Genomic DNA, 20310 nt, shown 5'->3' with positions numbered 1-20310 from the left:
GGGGCCAAGGCTGGGGTTTGGGCCCCTGAGCCCACCCCCTACTTGTGCCTCTAGAGGGAGGGAGAAGAGTCAGGTCAATCAGATACGAACGTGACCATGGATACCATTTTACACCTTCCTGAGAAAATCAGCCGTCTAATGGAGAAAATGCCTTGATTAGAGCTTGGAGCAAGACTATAAACCAGAAAGAAAAATATATTTTTATATAATTATCAGAGTTAAATCCACTTTCCTCAGTCTGACTGATGGATCATTCTCTGCTTATTACTTTCAGTAATTTAATATATATAAGCACTTTATTGGCAAGCTACTTGAACATATAAATAATAGCTAATGATGACTGCCTACAGTTTAATTAACTTCTGGTTGCACTTTTCAAGGTATTGCTAGAAACACTAAATTACTTTCCCCACTCCCCTCCCAAGCTGTCATGTAAAGAATCATTGTTTTGAGCACAAATCCTGCTACCTAAATAATTCTGAGACCTCAGCAATCTTATGCATACACACAGTATGCAATGAAGGGAACCGACAGACATGAATGTACTTGCACTTTATAATGCAGAAGTTATCTTTTCTACAGAAAAGCACAGGACTTTAATTTAAAGAAAAAAATTCCAAATGTGCACACGTCCAAGCATCTCATTTATATTACAACAGTCATTAAACATCTCGGGATCTCGGGCAAGACTTATTAGCATAAACTCTGCACATTACCACAAGGTTTCAAGTTTCTATTCCAGCTTCTCATCTGAGCTGCCATTTTCTGTCTGCGTGATGTTGCAAATAAATTTTCCTTTTGGCATGGCTCAGCTGTCAGGCACCTCTGTTCTGTAATGAATCCATGAATTACATCTCCCGGCTCTGACATCTCTGGTCTCTCACATCAAAATATTGTTCTTCAATTGTAATTTATAACTTAATTTAAATGTCCCTTTTACTGTGACCTTTTTAGATCAGAATGGCATTACATCTGGCAGCTCCTACTTCAGCAAGGCATCCTTTTGCAATTACAGTCATTATGATCCCTGTCGAAAAGCCTATCTGAGTTAGGCTGCATTCATACTACAATGTTAAATAATTGGAGTCCATTTAGACCATCGTTAGATTTCCGGGAGGGGAGCGGGCGGGTGGGGGGGCGTGATTGCTAGTATAATGTGGCACGGTATTACAAAACTAACTTGAAATCTACCCAGAAGAGTCAAATAAAAGTAGCAGTGATTTTTCAAACAGCACAAACTATATTCATGGCTGTAGGGAGGCAGCGTTTCTAGTGGTAAAAGAATAGTACTGGAATCCAGGAACTCCAGAGTTCACTCGTCTGCTCTTCCACTGACTCATTCGGTGCCTTGGACAAGTGCCATCACTCTTCTATGCCTCAGTTTTCGCATGTGTAAAGTGAAGATTGGCCTACCTATTTTTGGCACTAAGTAAATACCACCACTGCTACTTCACAGTGGTGTTTTAGGCCTTATTTAATATTAATAAGCCAATCTGAAAACATGAGGTGTGGTATATGCTAAGTATTACCATCTCCTCCAATCCAATGTACTCTTAATGTCTTTCACTATGTTCCTCATGGGGAACAAGATTTTTTTCCTATTAGAGCACAGAAAACATTCTACATCAAGTCCCTATTTCAGCACCAGCGCCTTCATTTCTCTCTCAGGCCTGGTCTACACCTAAAACTTAGGTCAACCTCGCTACATCACTCAGGGGTGTGAAAAATGCACACCCCTAAGAGACACAGTTAAGCAGACTTAAACCCGGGTCTGGACACTGCTAGGTCAATAGAAGAATTCTTCCATCGACCTAGCTACTGTCTGCTGAGGGGTGGATTTCCTACAGCGATGGACAATCCCCTTTTGTTGCTGCAGCAAGTGTCTACTCTACAGCACTACAGTGGTGTAGCTGCAGCAGGGCCACTGCAGCGCTTGTAGGGCAGACATAGCTTCAGTTTACGCAGATGCGTCATTCTCCTTGCGTGGGCGGAGGGTGCAAGAGGGACTACAGAAGAATCTATGCCTCGTTTCAATAAAAGTGTCTTGCTAGTCTCTTTGATCTAAAGGTCCTATAAAAGCATTAGAATTCAGGGATGTGGTGTTGAGTGATGAAGGGGACCCTAGGCTGCTAGATTGGGCTGTTGGCCTTGGATGAAAAAGAAATGTTTGGATGAGTTTGCATATCTTTCGCTGCAATGGACAACAGTCAAGACTCAGGGTTGTCCCTGAAAAACTGCCAGGTGTTTAAGACGGCAATGGTCGAGAAGACAGAGGAAACAGAAGACAAGAATCAATGAAAGAGACAACAAGAGAAACACTGTTACACTGAGAGGCAAAGCCTTTTGGTGAAACCTCTTCTCTTTTAAGGGCCTAATTTAATGCTAAACCTAATTCAGACTGCTTCCCCCCCCCCGGAACATGACTGAAACATTCCAGTTTGATGCAGTGTCTCTTCAGGAGCTGTATCTGGAAATATCATCCCCATAAAGTACCTATCATCTGTCAATATGCTGTAGTAAAATGGAACTTTTATTTGCCACAAACACGCAGAACACACACAATGGTGAGTATACTTTATACGATAAAACAGTGAAACATGCATTTTAAATTTGCAGCTTTATTCACAGGTGCTGAAGTATGTGTTTTCACTAACTGTATCTGGCACTGAATTAAGAATTGCGCCCAAGGATACCATGTTTCTTAATTCCAGGGCTCTCTTCCCGTCCTTGAAATCCTAACTCTTCCCCATCTGCTGCAAACACACCAGAAAGCCTGGCCTGAATAACAGACTGCCTTCTCTAATGCAGACACCAGTACCACTCCATGGGACTCCCTCTACCGCCTGAGGACAACAGCACCTCATAAACCAACCCAGCACCCCATAAACCAACCCAGCACCCAACCCTCCCAATACAGAAAGACTGCACATGGAGAGATTTGTTTTGACAACATGCCTGTCTTTCTTGCTGGTATGTGCTAATTTATAAGGGCCTTATGAGCTTCTTGACAGGTCAATAGAACTCACGATGTCTACAAAAAGGTTCAACAGGTGACCAGAGACATCACTTCCCAAGAAGCTCAAAGGAAAACTGAACCAGGTCTATTTCCTTAAAGCTCTAGTTTCTGGTACTTGTAGAAGCTTGAAAATATAATCTTCCCCTCCCACTCTTTGACAGAGGTCTCACCACTTCTGTCCCCATTTCTAATCTATTTAATGTTTCTACACAGCTCCAATCACCATAATGATCTAAATGTTAGCGATACAGATGACACAATGGATGCCTTGGCTACACACTATTTCCTATGCACTACAAGTGGGACAACCATTCATCAGGAACAAGCACAGCTCTAGAAACTGGCGTTAATTGCTAAAGGCGGAACACAGGGGGGAACTGACACTGTAGAGGGGTTTTATGGTTCTTTGGTCTGACATAACAAATAACTGTTGTCACTGGGCAAGCTGAATAGTGCTGGGGAAGGTTCTCGCAACAGATTTTCACACATTTTCTGCCAAAAATCTAGATATTTTATATATATCAAAAATATTTACAAAGTAGTTTAAAGTTGGGCCAAATTTTACAGCTGCAAACAGGCCTTTTAAACTAGTTGTTCAACAGTTTAGCTGAATTTGTGAATTATCTTACAAATAAATCCAGCAGCACAGAAAGGTTTTTCCAAGAGAAAAGATAAGAATGAGTGAAGATTCAAAGTGGCAAAAATGCCCTGTGCACCAGAAGAGGCTCAGTTTTAACAGCATGCCCAGGCAGTAGTGATTGCCCTTGGGGTATTATGCTACCTTATTTGAACCCTGAGACTAACCACTGATGAAGCAGCATCCAAAAGGGAAACCAGTAATCATAATAAATGCTAACGTATATTTAAATACGTTTCTTACGCTTTCAACCTTGTCTTTAGTTAATGAACAAGAAAATCTGTCTAAGGGCACGTTAAAACAGGCAGTAATTTGTCTGGGTGACATCTTACTTCTAACTGAATTTCCCTAAGTTGATATTACACTGTCACATTTGTCACTCACAATGACATGTTGCCATGTAATATTGTTACAGAAATGCTGAACAATCCTACTCATAAAAGGAACCAGCCCATATTAGTATGTAATCATTTCATCTTGTATACTGGTGCATGGCGAGAGGTGTAATAAGTATAGGTACATGGCTCCTCAATTACAATAAGGAATAAATAGGGAGCTACTGGCTTTTCACTTCCTCAAATACAAACAACATGCATGTCAAATGACAAAAGCCTTGAGATTCACTGTTAAGGGCACAGTCCATGTTGTCACTTTAAATTTCCTTCTACTGTTCTGCCATCTTATATCTCTAGCTGCCACCCACATTTGTTATTGTCCCAATGCTGCAGATCTTTATAAAATCTGAGTTTTTAATGAAGGGGGAAATTCCTACCACACACTGAGGTAGGCTGAGTTTTGGATAGGAACATACCCGCATAAGGTAGCAAGCAGCATTTCTGAAGGAAAAAGCAGGGAGGGAAAACATGCACTGTCCCACTCCAAATAATCTGATCTTCCAAAAACAACTGCTCCCTTGACGCATGCCCTGAACTGGGTCAGCACAGAAACCTCAAACTGAATTTTGTCAGGGCCCTACTTAAGAAAATAGGCACAATAAGGACAGGTAGGTAAATTAACCATTTCCTGTGCTGGAATCTGAGAATGGTGCCCTTAAAAGCTCTGTGCAATGATTTTAAGGTCAATGGGAGAAGGATGCGGAAAAAGGAAGTTGGCAGAAGCAAGTGCATTTTCTTTCTTTTTTGCATAAACCTGAAGTCCAGAAAGGAGTTTTCAACTAGTTAAAAATTAACCGGCCATCACTATGTGGAGAATCTACTCAGAAATTCTCTCTCTCACACACACAGCAGGGCTTTCTAGCTCTAGAAATTATATTCATGTTCAGTATTCACCATACCGAGATTTTTCCATGGCTTGGCAGATCTGGGACATCATCTTCCTAACCCCAGAGCAGGGAGGCATTTCTGTGCAGATGTTTTAAGCCTCCTGCTCAGCCGTTTTTGTTTCCTGCAAACAATGCAGCAGCATGAAGAGGCTCCCTTCCTGGATGGTGCTGTGGAGCTGGCAAGCTCAGACGACGCATTTGCGATTTATCCTCACAGACATTTTAAAATCTGTTTTTCCTGCTTTCAGATACCCAAATTCTGGCTAGAAAGACTGTTCATTCCACAATGCTACCCAATCTCCAGTAAAAATATACCTCGTAAAAGGACCTATGCAGTTTCCTAATAGGGAGCAAAGCTGTAGGCACCATGAGGTACTGTAGTACCCTGCGGCTCCCGCGCCTTCCATGCGTTCGCCTCAGGCAACCTCATGGACAGTGGCTCTCATTTCTTTGGAGAGGGTGAACTTAATAGAAGATTTGCTATTTGTCAAGCAGCCATTAAAGAGGCAAACAGAGAAGTGAATGGACTCGCTTTTAGGGTGCATGCCACAAGTGGTTTAACTTACAGGCAAAAGCAGAGGTAGTACTCAAAAGGGACCTGAGACGAAGGCAAATAGCATAACACAGCAGATCACCTGGCTCTGCTTTCCTGCATTATGAAAGACAAAGCACTCATAACCCAGCAAAAAGTGCTGAGGAATCCCGTGAACAGCCACAGTACTCACTTGGCTACAGAGAGGGCTGGCGGGTTGAAGAAGAGGAAGTCCTTCTCAACTCTCTTGCCCCCTAACTTGAAAATGCTTAAACTTTGAAAGCCAAATACTGCAGTCTTAACTCAGACCTCCATGGGAAATCAATGGGAGTTTAGTCAGAGCAAGGACTGTAGCATTTGATCCTCTGTGTCCAAAATATTTATCAAGAGAAAACAGGTTATCCTAAGTCCTCTCCCACATGAAGGCATCCAATTGAGTTATTTTCGGAGACTGACTTCTGAGATAAACTGGATTTTTGAGAGTTTGTAAGTGAAATAAAAAGTTACAAGAACAGCAAGAATTCATGTCTTCCAAATTCTGGGAGCCAGGACCCTGTCACAAAGGTGGTTTCTCTCTAGTTTGGAAGACACATACGAAGGCCCAGATCTTCTTGGGTAAAGCACACAAAAGAAGGAGCGCTGTATTGTACTTCTGAGCTCCAAAGCCGGATGAGACATTGCTGAGAAAAAAAATGAAAGGGGGGAAAGACTGGAGACTGCAGGAGCATTCAAAGACATCTGGACCTTCCTAATTCCGGGAACCATGACTTCGCTGTCTCAATATATGCATTCCAATGCTGGTGCTACTTAACTTTCTTTACTTTCGGGCAGTTACGTCTGCTGGGTTCAACTACAGGACTCGATCCCTGCAAGGTGCTAAACACCCTCAACTGCTGTTCAAGTTAATGGGGAGTTGAGAGCACTCAGCACCTAGCAGCGCCAGGGCCAAAAGCAAAATGAAAATAGGAAATACCGGTACTACCCAGGGTTCTGTGAAATGGCAGAGGTTTAAGTTACTTAAAAGAGGGTTTTAACAGCATGGTTCAATTCAGTGATTGTCTCACAAACACTTGCCCTCCCATCTGCAATCATTAGACCACTTCCCCTCCCATTCACAGCTGCACAAACCCCTGTGGCAACTATGGAAATTTACATGGAAAAATATTAACAGGAAAGCATTTAACGGAGCTTTAGCTTCATCTGATACCAGTCAAATGCTGAAAGCAAAGAGGAGGAGCCTGCACTACATGACCAGTGAGATCTTAACAAACCACCAACAAATAATCTGTGGACCACAGTCCAGGAACTACCCACTTTACAGAAATGCACAGTTGACTTTTGCTCTGCATCTCAAAAATGCATACATTGGAGCTGGAGGCTTACTGCTTGCTAGTCTGAATGTCCCACTTCTTCACCAGTACAATAAAAAAAGTTTTATTACTTGCTCCCCCGACCGTTCTGCATAACCACTCACATGACACACATTTCTCTCTTTACGACTTAAAAATTTATTGCATTTTTAACAAAATACACACAAAGAAAAGACGAGAAAAGACACCTAATGCATTAGTATAAATTAAACTGAAGTAAATTACATGGACACGCAGTATGTAGACATGGCTGTACAACGTGCACTTACTGCTTATGAATTTTAATTAAGGAAGTGATTTATAGGGCTCCAGATATTAAGAAAAGGGCTCATCCTCCTATTATGTGGGGAGGCAAATACTCTTTCAGATTTGTATGTCATAAGGATGGAATGAATCCAGCATTCTACATGCAGTTGAGATGAGTCCTCCTGATGCTGAGGGATCATTTTAAATCTTGGCGCTTATTAAGATGATGTCTGTATGTTTTCTGGTGTTCTTGTTAATCTGTTCTTTTATGCTTACTGATTTGTGAGCTAATAAAGGCAAATTCCATGTCAATTCTCCCTTTGACACTCTTTGAGAAGAATTTTAATACTTTCTCCAAGAATATATTTTTTTAAAGGGCATGTGAAAAACACACGGAGCTGCCTGACACAACAAACAGTCCTCTGATAGGCCAGATCTGTATATCTTCCCATGTGCCTTCACTGCTTTTTGAGCAGGAAGAATGAAACGTGGACATGGGGTGCTGATCCACCATGAGTGCTATAAGCACGCCTCCAAATATTTTTCCAGTCTCAACAGAAGGGGCTGTTCGGGTATATAATTTCCCACTTTTAGGAAAGGTCTGGCAAAATTGACACATTTCATCTGGTGCTTGTATGGGTGTGCAATGGAGTGAGAGAAGGCATAAGCATCATAAATACACAGCTAGTTACACTGTTTACTCCAAACTGAAAGCTTGGAATAGGATCAGATTGGACTGCAGGGCCGCCCGTCTTCATCTTTTCATTTGAAAAGTGCAACTTCTGTCCCTTGTGGGCCAATCTGACCTTACACAGTTGGATTAAGTTACCCACCACTGAAATGCAGCTCTCTCTGGTGTGGAAGGCAGAACAAACTATTTAGCTCTCCCCAGCGCTCACAAGCAGTTAGGACAGTGAGTGAAATGGTTTGGCCTTATATATATTAATTTGTTATCACTAATTCATAAGAAGATACATCTGCAAGAGTTTTTTCTTAGCCCTTCGCACTGCAGTCAAAAGCCTTTTCCACATCTAATGTGCTGCTGGAGTGGGCTACTCATTTGTAAGTTCATTAATAATTGCACAAAATGAGAGTGCTGAAATAGTTTTAAATTAAATTGACCTGATTTGGAAAGACTCATTGCAGGAGAATTTTTTTAAGTGAGTAGATAAAAATTTTGTCATTACTTTGGAGAGGACAAGAAAATACTGGAATCCAAAAATTCCTAATTTCAAGCCCAGCTCTTCTACATAAAGACATCTTTTAAAAAGAAGACACTTATTGGTCTTTGGAAAGCTCTGGACCAAAAGGGCTATGTAAGTACAAAGTATCACTAATATTAATATAAAGAATTCATGTTAATTATCCTGGCTCTCTGAATGTCTCATGATGTTACCCACACTGACCCAAAAGAGAGGCCAGGAGCCGCAGCCATGTATTTCTCCAATTCACAAGGTAAATCAAGTGGGGTTGCTTTACTATTACACACAAATCTACGATACTCCACTGTCTCCCATTTTACGATCGATGAGTAAGATGTTGTGGTTGAATGCAAGATCTGACAACCAGAATTTTCTCTGCTGAAAATCAATGCTCTCACTTCACATGACTAACATTCTAAAAGATCTAATATATTATCAAAACCTTCATGTTCACAAGTGGTTTTTTTAAACTAGTTTTAAAGAGTCAGACAGCAGAACTCTCTCTCCCATGCTACTCTTTCAACAGCAGTAGCACGAGATTTTCCACTATTTAAAAAGGAAGCATTGTTGATGAATCTCTGAAGGTGGCTTTTTTCCTCACTCCAAAGTGACAGCCAAAATGCATTAGGGGGTCAATGATCTCCAAATGAAAACTTCTGCTGCTCTTGATTTGCTGGGAGACGCATTATAAATACAGCGTGAAACCCTGACATCAAAATCAGGGAATGGAAGCTGAAATTTACCCATGCTATTACGTAAATAATCACTGGAAGGAGTTGTTATACTAGAAAATATACGCTGCATGGCATCATCCCTGATCTTCATTTCTATCTGGTATAATTAACAATAAATCATACTGTGGGCTACAGCACTCTGTTATTACATAAATAAAACACTAGCAAAGGAGCTTGTCAAGTCTGATTTATATGAAGTGCTGCTCTGAAGTTTATTGGATTTCCATAATAAGAAATCATACGGCATATCAATTTTTTCCATTAATCTTCCAAACTACATATCATAATTTCTAAACAAAAACCAACTTAGTACAGCATCAGCTGCTCACAACTAGCTTGTTGGGCAAACCCAAACCCTGCTCTAAGTGGACAGACACTGGAGGAGGAGGGAAGATGGCATCACGTCAAGAAAACAAAATTCTTTGCAGCTCAGGCAACAGCACCAGCCAGATGAAAACTTAGGGCTCAGTCATGCACCCACTGATGTCTCAATGACTTTGATGGCTGGTTAAGCTCTTACAGCCTTTGTCAGAACATCACACACTTACGTTAAGTGGAATCTGCTGTAACTCAAATCAACCTTCTAGACAGGTCTTGGCTACTTAGACAGTCTAGTTTTAACTGGATTAAATGCATTTTCAGATAGTGGGAAACTGCCACTCATAAAAAAGATATTTTAATATAGAGAAACAAAACTGAAATATGAATTATATGTAGGTATCTTCAGGAACTTCTAAAACACGATGCATGTAACATTTATACAGAATGCGCTCCAAAAATATATCTTGAGTACCTGGATTCAAGAGTGAACAACCAGTGAACATGACAGAAATCCAGCAGCCTATGTCAAGCCCACTATATAATCCTTTTGGAAGTGCTACCCAGCCCATGTGCAGGCCAAGTTACTTAGCTGGAACTATGGATGGTTCCAGCTCTGCATGGTTGAGAAGGTGGTAGAGAGGAGGATAGTTCCAGGCAGAGAGGAACAGAGGACTTCTACCAAAATGCCTACAGAAAGCAGCAGATCTTATGTAATCACTGAAAAAAAAGGTGAATGTAAGAACTTCACTGGGCAACTGTGACCACTGAACAATAAGATATCATAAGAGGGCAGCTCTGTAGTGCTCAACTTGAAAAGACTAGACATAAAAATTATGAGGAATGGTTAGCAGCTGTCAGAACAGTAAAGTAAATAAGACTTAAGGTGTAAAGATCTAGCTTGTGGATATGCAAGACGCTATATAAAAGGCACAGATGGTTTACACACCTCAAACCAATCAAAAATATAAAGTGCAAAAACAGAGGAATAAAACTAGCTTAATTAAGGGGTAAATTAGAAGTTTATTAGGTTTATTAAAAGACTTACAAAGTGGAAATTCAATACGATCAACATAAACTGACTGGAAAAAACAGCCGATGCTAGATAAGATGCATATTAAAAATACAAAGGGGGAAAAAGAAGAACAGATCAACCAAATATATCAAGACAAACTCATAAGCCTGTGATGCAAGAAATTGGCAAGCACAACCACAGGCCCTCCAGACCACCAAGGAATTAACGGGGTAATTAAAGAGGATAGAGAAGTTAAATGAAGTTTCTGCATTCATCTTTTACTATCGATGACAAGGAGGAAAATTCCAATTCCAAGAGCTCTTTGGTGATTACTGGTGTTAACAGAGATTTGAGTCTTCTAAATAGGAAGTCATGGAGCAACTTAAAATGCTCCAGAGCAGTAAGCCAACAGAACCAGATGGCATCCGTCCCAAGGGAAAGGACGGAATCAAAATGTAAAATAGCTGAAAAACAGTTGAGGATGTGCAATATAGCCTTAAAATGGCAACTGTTCTTGAATATACGAAAATCATTAACACGTTGTCTATCTTTTAAAGAAAGGAGCCGTGGGAGAGCCTACGAATGGAAGCCCAGCGAGTTTTATCTCAATTCTAAAATGGACTTGCAGGTTAATTAAGTGTAATACTTGAATAAGTACACATGATAGGGTCAAACAAGCATGACTTCTTAAAGAGAGACAAGGTGGGCGAGGTGATATGTTTTACTGGACCAACTTCTGTTGGTGAGCGAGACAAGCTTTCAAGCCACACACAGCTCTTCTTAAAGGGAAGTAGTCAGGTAGTTTGGATTCAAGTTTGGGGTTTATTTTATGTTGTGTATTTTTTTATTTGGAAAGACTTTTACAAAACATAATAGAAATAAAAAAGTTTTTAGTTTGGTGTTGCTGCAGGGGAATGTTTTAAATCCAGTCACTGAAGCATTGTGGTATATTGCATGAAAACCAGACAAAGAAAATGACTACTGTTTTACTGTCCCAAACTGAATGAAATGCAAAAAAGCCAAGAACTAAAATATAATATTTAAATGCTGGTTAGTAAGCTAAATGTAACATAGGTAAGGACATTTGTATATGAAAAATTCATGTTTTTAACTTGAAAGTGACCCTAAAAAAGAAAAATTTCTCCCTCAAACCAACCTTTTGAAAGTCCACATAAATTCCACACACATTTAGAACATTTGGAAAATTTTGGTAAGGTTCCATTACAAGACAATATATTAAGCAAAATAGTTCTGTAACAGCTACAAGCAAGGAAATGCCTGCTGTGGGATAAAAATTCGCTGATTACATTTAATAGACATGCTTGGTTTGACAGATATGAGTAGGATCAGTAGCTTCATCAATTTAATAAAATCACCAGAAACACCACATCCTGGATGGTGTAAAGAAGCTTACCCTATACTTTGCCTAGCACAATGGGGTCCTGATCTATGGCTAGGCAGCTAGGCACTACACTAATATAAATACAACTACGACTAACACTGTTAAAGAGAGTTTTGATTATTATATTACTGCATAATGTTCTCTAAACAAAAAAATAAACTCACTGTTCTAATGGTTATTGCTCTATTTCTGATACCTACATGCCAATGATTTGTAAACTTGTTAACTGCCTAAATAAATAAATAAATAAATAGGAAGAAAATTACTCAAGCAATTAGAGACAGCCATAGAGAATGTCTGCCTCTCAAAGGGTACGAAAGTTAACAGCACAGTACCCCAGGTTAGCATTGATATTATTTACTATTAAACGATCTGCAGAAGTAGAATAGACGTTGGTGAATTTTGCTGGTATCAATAAATAGTTTCTTTTTGGTTAGTGGGAGCAGATTAACTTGCACAGTGGACAAAAGTAGTCTCAACTTCTCATGTATGCTCTGGCGCTCTGACCCCACATGATTCTTTTGAGGACAGTGACAAGAGTCATTGTGGATCGCTAAATGAAGATGCTGGTCCAGTCTGCAGCAAAGCAGTTTAAAAATAGAATGCACAAGTGAATTAAAAAAATGGACGAAAGAAAATCGAACAACATATCCTCGTCAGGACGACTGTCTGGTTTAGTAATCCTCCCCTTAAAGTGTAGTTCCACTCTGAAGAATAGCTCTGTAAAAACTGCATTGGGAAAATCCAGTTTATAGTCTCTCAACAATTCCATAGAATGTACTCAGCCAACACAGTTTCTAGCTGGCAGCTCTGCAACTTTAACCTGGGCTCTAAGGGTATCTCTACACGACAATTAAAAATCAGTGGCTGGCCCCATGACAGCTGACTTGGGCTTGCGGGACTCGGGCTAAGGCCATTTAATTTCAGTGTAGATGTTTTAGCTCAGGCTGGAGACCGGGCTCTGCTCCTAGAGCCCTAATGTCTACACTGCCATTAAACAGCCCTTTAGGCCAAGCCCTGCAGGCCAGAGTCAGTGGTGCGGGCCAGCTGCAGCTGTCTAATTGCAATGTAGACATACTTTAAGAGTCAAGCTGTTTTGCTTTGTTTTTTTTCATCTCGCATGTGCTCACCAGTACTAAAGGTTCTGTAGGTCAAACTAGGATCTCACCTACACATGTACAAGCCCCATTACCTTTGGTGAGCTTTCCTAGGTGTGAGTGATTGGAATTTAGCAAATAATCTTGTAGATTATGCACAAAATGAAACAATACAACAGCTCATGCCCAACCGGATTTGCTTGGCAGGTTGAACAGATATTAAAAAAAGAATAAAAACTTCATCTGTCACTAAAGTCAGCGGATACAACTCTGAATACATATAGGGAACAGACCCAATACGTAAAGTGGTGCCATTTTAACCATGGTGACTTTTCAGAGTAGAAAAATTGCAAGTTAAGGAGGAAATAGTGGAGATAGAAAATATCCAATAAAAGGTCAACTAAATTAATCAGTTGTGTGGTGAGACTTCAAAAACTAGGATTATTTAGCCTTGAAAGAAGAACTAGATGAGATTTTACTGAGTTATTGAAAAATATGGCATTACACAAGACAGTTTTTTCAGCCTGTTCCTTAAAATATGAACAGGACACTCCATGAATTTACATGTAAATTTATTCGTAATAAAATGAAATAATTATTGTTACATAGAGTCAGCTGGTGCTGTTCAGAACCAAAAACATTGAATCAACTACTGTAACTGGATTTTAAGAAGAACTATATATTTTTGAGGGCCACTAACAGCATTTGTAGCCATGGAAGACAAGTTAATGAGAGAGAGAGAATCAAATCACATGCTTCCAAGCGATCACCGTGGAGTGGTGAGAAGGAGATCTTTCCCCACATATAAAGAACTGGACAATATGCAATTGAGTGCTTTATCAGTTTATCTTCCTTTATGAAAGACCAGGTATTTATAACAGATCAGAGCTAAATGGATGATTGAAAAGACCAATGGTCAGGTCAGGCATCCCCTATGTTTTATGGAAACTTCGGAAAATAACAATTAAATCTGGAATGACCCATATGAACGGATAATAATACAGAACAGTAATTTCTCTCTCTAAAATACTCACTTGGAACCCTGCAGATGACCGAGGAGATAACTAGGAGGTGTTGAGTGGCATGAAGCTAGTAAGTCCCAGGCTACTGATGAGATCATGCTATGACTCCAGACATGCTCGAGTTCAGGGTTAATAAATCTGTTATCCATGTGCTGCATACATTAGATGGCCCTTTAAAATGCAGTAAAGCCAAGGAACTCTTTTACGGAGTCAACACTTCTGGATACTTACTGTGTTGAGTGCATTGAGCGTAGTGTCATCACGAGAGGCTGCAACGCAGCCATCTTCTGTGGATCCTCCATCACACATCCCTGCAAAAGCTGCCATGCTCCTTTATAGTTGAAAAATAAAATGAAACAATTCATCCTCTAATGGTACACATTTTGCAATATATAAATGCTACTTACACTATAAATCACCATTTTTAGGGCTCTGTTTTGCCCACCTGCCTGACTTCAGTATTGGGCTATTTTTAGTCCTGGATAATTTTCAAGGTATTATTCAAAGACTCACTCCAAGACGATATTAGCATAATTTAATTCTTCATTACTGGAGCACCCAGAGGCCCAATCAGCATTGTGCTAGGAATATCACCTCTTATGAGGATGCAGTCCTGCCCCAGACAGCTTACCTGTCATCATAATTTTAGTTTAATTAAGTCAGCAAGCTGTCTTGGAACTAACTGTAGGGTGCCAAGTCATTCATTTATTACAAATTAAAAATGATTATTTATCCACACGTCCTGAGTTAATGCCTGACCCACAATTTTGGGAGCCTGATCTTTATGTATAAAGATCTGAATTGTTTGATCCAACTCCCTAGGCATAGTTCATAGTGTTAGGGTGAACCTTCGCTGTACAACCTAGTGTTGCCAAAAGAATATTTACTACAGGAAGGAATTCTATACTGTAAAGGTTATTTTATTCACAGCTTTTACTTCCCTAATTGACCTGTACACTTTAGATATTACATCATTATTTATCTGATGAAGTGAGCTGTAGCTCACGAAAGCTTATGCTCAAATAAACTGATTAGTCTCTAAGGTGCCACTAGTACTCCTTTTCTTTTTGCGAATACAGACTAACACGGCTGTTACTCTGAAACCTAACACTATTTATGTTATACATATAATTACTTTGTTTTCAGTTCAAAAGAGACAGCCCAGAGTGACATTCCTTTGTGACCCAAAATAGCTTTGGAGCTAGCGTAACACCATCATGTCTTGACATTGGCTCCCAACCTAAAAAAATCAACTTCTTAACATTCTAATGTGATATCGCCTCTACACTGGACGATGGGCAACCTTAGCTCAATGTTCTTATGCCATGTCCCACATTTCAGCTTGAGTGCTCTGAGGAAGCTGGGTTATCTTGGCTTCATGTACCTTGCTGCCCTGAGGTACATGAGCAGGTCACAGTCATTGACCCCTGGCATCCACACAAGTTCTTCATGTTGTGTCACAGTGTCACCATCCAGAGAAGGAAACGGCTGCAAATCTGGAAGCTTGGCCTACAAAAATTGAAACAGAGTTAAAACAAACAGTGTTGATAACCATCATGCAGTGGCCTGAACATTGGAGTTCTCTGTGAGGGAAGTGTTATCATGCCCATTGCACCGATGGAGAAACTAAGGCAATGACAGGCTAAGTGACTTGCCCAAGGTTTCACAGGGAATTTGTGGCAGTATTGGTAATTAAACCCAGATCTACTGGCCTCCTAGTCCTGTGCCTTCATTAAAGATCATGCTTCCTCCCTTTTTCAAAAAACAGCAACATCAGCTGGCACACATCACTAGGTAGCACCATCTCCTATTGCACTCACAGGGAAGCCTTTAGGGTGCACATTCCAGGCGCAAGCATCTCACTGCAAGCACCATGGCCTGGAGTTATTTTAAATCATTTTTAAACTCATACTGTGAGCATCGTCCTCCATCGTACAAAAATGAAAGCACCTTCACAAACATAGGATAGTTTAACCTCTGCTGAAGGGGAAAACAAGCTGTTTCCACTTGTTAAAAGGAAACCATTCTAACCACTGTTTGGAAGGATAAACTGCATGCACATAATACATAAATATGAAAGGAGGCAAACATATGACTACCTAGGGAGGTATCTACTTCATTTTAACTCCTCAGTAAAAACCAACATGTTTGAGATTTACAAATAAGGCCTTAGTAAATCATTAAAACCCCAAAATGACCCAAGGAAATTTGCAGAAAGCAAGATAGCTCAGGGAAATGACCTCTGCCATCAAATGTACCAAGAGACCCAATTAGCATGTTTAGTCATCTGTAGAAATAGGACAAGATAGTGGAGATCATTTTTGGAAACAGCTTTTAAGCCTTATAATTACCTCTTACAGTTACAATTCTAAACATTTTTGAAAGGCAATATTTATATACAACCAGTAATTAGAAGTCATCGGTTCAGAGGTCTTTCATTTTCTGCTTTTCAAACTATTTTTTTTACTTCTTCACTAGGAAAATGGATTTATCACTGAAATTTTCTGCTGCTGAAGGATAAGCAGACATTACAGCCCCCATGGCCAGTGGAGATGTGTATTAGACATATACACACTGTGCACCTGCTTCCAGCAGCCAAGGTGCTTAAACAAACTAGCATCCTTTCATACCCGAGGACCAACAAGCTTCATTTCTGTGTTTCCAAAAAAGAATCTCTTTAATGGGTCATGTCACAGAGCTGTTAGCAAACCAGACAACACAACAGAAACAGTCAGCATAGTGAGTATACAGTAAACATTCGTTGATGGTTTTCCTTCATCTATCACCATAATGTAGTATTTGAATTACCACTGTGCCTAGGAGCCCTACTCACAGACCAGAATCCCACATCTAGCTCTGTGAATTTTAAAACAGGGCACTATTGCAACCAGAACATACTTTATCTTTACTACTTTTATTACAGTAGCCCCAAGAGGCCCAAGTCATGGTCCAGGACCCCACTGTGCTAGGTGCTGTACATACACAGACTATTCCTGCCAGCAAAAGCTTACAATCTAAATAAAAAGAAGGCACTGTTGTCTATTGGCTAGATCAGTGGCTCAGAGTCAGGATTCCTAGATTCTAATCCCGGATTTGTCTTTGCCAGAGAAGAAAGGTGTGTTCTTCATGTTAACTAACTTGAGGTAAAAATCCTACTGAAGACAAAGCAGCTTACTGTTTTTGCATGTGTTAGCAGGTCAACTTAAAGACTAAGGGGGAGCCTTGTCTTTTATTTGACCTACTGAGTTGTGTGAAACCTACAAACTGCCTCTTCACTAGGACCTCAAGTTAGCTAAGTCGAGTTGAGAAAATACCTTTTTACCCCTCCTAGTGAAAACACACCCCAATTCATTTGCTGACCTTGGACAAGCAACTTTAGTGGATGCTTCTGAAAATATTCCCTTATTTTAGGTGCCCAACTGGAGTTTTACATTCACAAGTGTTGAGCATCTCTAACACCCCCTGAAGTTACTGGCAGAGGTAAGTGCTCTGCACCGCTCCGCATGAGCCTTAAGAGTCTCAAAAATCGGGCAACCAAAAATGAAGGTACCCCAAATTACTCTTCTTTGTACCCAAGTTTTTCCATCTATAAAATATAGCTAGTAAATAAGCCTCACAAGGCAGATGAAGAATGTCTGTAAAGTACACTGATCGCTTCAGATGAAAGTAGCTTTGGAAGTACCAAGTACAGTAATGCCAGTATTGTTAATTTAAAAAGTAACATGTGCTTTAGTCACTTTTTTGGGGCTGTTTTTTAAAGCAAGTATACTCCAGGATGCTACACAGAATGTACATTCTTCAACTTTCACAAGAAATAACGGTCGAGTTGTTTAGTCGGATCTATTTAGCTTAACAAAAAGAAGGTTAAGGGGAGACTTAATTACAGTCTATAAGTACCGACATGGGGAACAAATACTGATAATGGGATTTTCAATCTAGGAGACAAAGGTGCACAATCCAATGGATGAAAGTTGAAGCTAGACAAATTCAGACTGGAAACGAGAGTTAAAATTTTAAGCGTAATTAACCATTGGAACAACTTATAAAAGGTTGTGGTGGATTCTCCATCACTATCAATTTCTAAATCAAAATGGGATGTTCTTCTAAAAGATGTGTGAGAGGAATTAGTTTGCACAAGTTCTATGGAGGTCAGACTAGATGATCACAGTGGTCCCTTCTAGTATTGAAATCTATGAAAAAGGAGTCTGGATGGATAACACAGCCGGAATATCTCACAAGGGCCCGATCTTACAAGAGGATGAGTGGTCTCAACTCCCATTGGAAGGATTTGCCCTAACATGTCAAAGTTAGTTCTAGCTCTGTCCATGCTCCTGTACAAGGAGATTATCTACAACAGTCAGGAAAGATTTTCCCAAATAAGTTGGAACAAACTAAGAGCTTTTACCCTTCCCTAAAGCCACGTCCAGCAGCGGGTTGTTTGTCTGAGTCAATCAGTCATAATGCTATGAAGTTGCAATCCCTACTTCCTCACTCTGTATTATGACAACCAGAAATGACTAAGGCACCACAGTGGTTTTACAAGCTTCCCGGTTCCTCTCATCTTTCACAGCCAACAGACCATACAATGCACTCAAAAAATGGACTCAGGGCTTCTGTATCAAAGATCTAAACCTCCCCTGTTTTTACAGGGTCAGAAGGTCACACATCAACTGTATCATAAAGTTCCTACAAAAGGCAAACAAGATACCACAACTGTAAGTCCCTGTGCGAAGAGGGCATGACCAGCAAGAAGATCTTGATAATCCTCCTGAGCTCTGGTGCCCCAAAGTTGAACTGTGCTCTATATCATTTCTGAATTTAATACATTTTAAACAACCTTTTGGCATTGGGAGGAGGGTTTTTTGTCCTAGACAGATAAGCTTCCACTCCTACAAGCTTGAAGGAGTTAAAAACAATAAACTTACTGTAGCACCAAAGCGAAAATCATTGCTTCAGAAAGAGGATTTTATCCTGTACCAACAACAGGCAGTACAAAGCAGAAGTGAAGGAAAATGGTTTAGTAAGAATGCAACCAAAAGCATGCTATTCATCCACTTGTCTTAATACCTTGTTGAGGTCATTACTTGCCTCCAAGAAGGAAACCATCCCATTACAATCATGACAGATTTAGAGCTGGTCTGTAACAACTTTTGAATACTGTATGTTGACCTGGTTACTGAAGTTCCCTGTACAAATATATTGGTGTAGTTTAACAGGGGACTATTGGGAAAAAAACAAGCAGAAAGGAGAAAGAATAGTTCAAGACAGGACACTTCTCAGTCAAAACATGAGTTAAGAGTAAATGCCAAGACAGGAAGGGGCCCAGAGAACACAGGAGATCAAAAGACCACTGGCAGGTTTGAAAAGGAACATTCTCTCAAATTCAGTCAGACCTGCAAGGTAAAAACAGAGGATACACAGTGTACTGTAGCCCAAGGCTCAAACTGAGAGAGAGAATTGTGGAACTCTGACCCAGGATAGCTAAAAGGGGGTGCTTTGAGAGAGACCAGGAAGAGAAGAGAATACAGCTAGCCCTGTAATCATCTCAACCCCATTAACAGACATTCTTGAAAATATAATACAGTCTATTATCAATTACCAAACAGCACAAAAGCTTTACTCCCTTCACCACACTCCTTGCTGCCTTGAAACTTTGCAGAAGTTTGAACAAAGTTCTCTGGCCCTCCAATTTTGTTCTCTTGCATTTGGCAGATTTTGATGACTTCCCCTGTTTCTAAGGGACACTAAACCAAACTATGGCTCCATATTGTTTACCGTCAGTAAATAACTAAAAAACAAGGTAAATGTCTTAAATAAAGCAAACAGCAAGCTACCATCTTAACAATTTGATGTGAAGTAAGATTAGAAGACTCTGAAAACACATGAAAAACAACTTTCAGTTACTGTTAAGTTCAATTTTTTTTTTTAAATGTTGGGGCAAATTAATAGTTAAATTCAGATGAAAATTTATTAATTTTAATGAGAATTTATTTTAATGAGAATTTTTTTTCTGATTTCCCATACTTTCCAATAGCAGACCTGATTCCTTCAGTCCTACAGTAGTATATAAAAAATATCTTTTGCTGGAAAGTGTCATTAAAATTGCAGCCTGCGCTGAAGAACAGTCCTGTTTACTATGCTGATACTGAGAGTAACAGATCATTCTAACGAAATGCTCACATGCAAGTATCTAATTATGTATATTATATTTTAGATGTTTACAGAGACATACACACACAATTTTGAGTCCATATTCCTTGAGTTAATTAAACTGCTATAACACGTTGTTAGAATTTTCAAACAATAAAAAAAAACAAATCCTTTACCTGATGACTGGGTCCAACTCTGATCTCGCCCTGGGTGCTGTTCAGCCTCCTACCATAGAAGACAAAGAACATCTGTGAGTAGAGGTTGTAACTAACAAAACTTTGTACTAT

The 20310-nt window shown here is 39.8% G+C and overlaps 1 protein-coding gene across 15 annotated transcripts in view; it reads right to left on the bottom strand.

The window, feature by feature from the left end:
* The window catches only part of RERE (arginine-glutamic acid dipeptide repeats), a 402477-nt gene that overhangs the window by 120236 nt on the left and 261931 nt on the right, over positions 1–20310 (bottom strand). For all 15 annotated transcript variants that reach the window (XM_073316831.1, XM_073316829.1, XM_073316839.1 and 12 more), the window contains 3 exons: positions 20200–20248; positions 15258–15382; positions 14105–14204 (listed from right to left, as the gene is read on the bottom strand). In XM_073316831.1, the coding sequence (XP_073172932.1) occupies positions 14105–14204; positions 15258–15382; positions 20200–20248 (274 nt within the window). The remainder of the gene's footprint in view (positions 1–14104; positions 14205–15257; positions 15383–20199; positions 20249–20310) is intronic.

The sequence above is a fragment of the Lepidochelys kempii genome, chromosome 18, assembly GCF_965140265.1.
Source record: "Lepidochelys kempii isolate rLepKem1 chromosome 18, rLepKem1.hap2, whole genome shotgun sequence".
NCBI classification, from domain to species: Eukaryota; Metazoa; Chordata; order Testudines; family Cheloniidae; genus Lepidochelys; species Lepidochelys kempii.
This window is presented reverse-complemented; position numbering and strand designations above follow the sequence as displayed.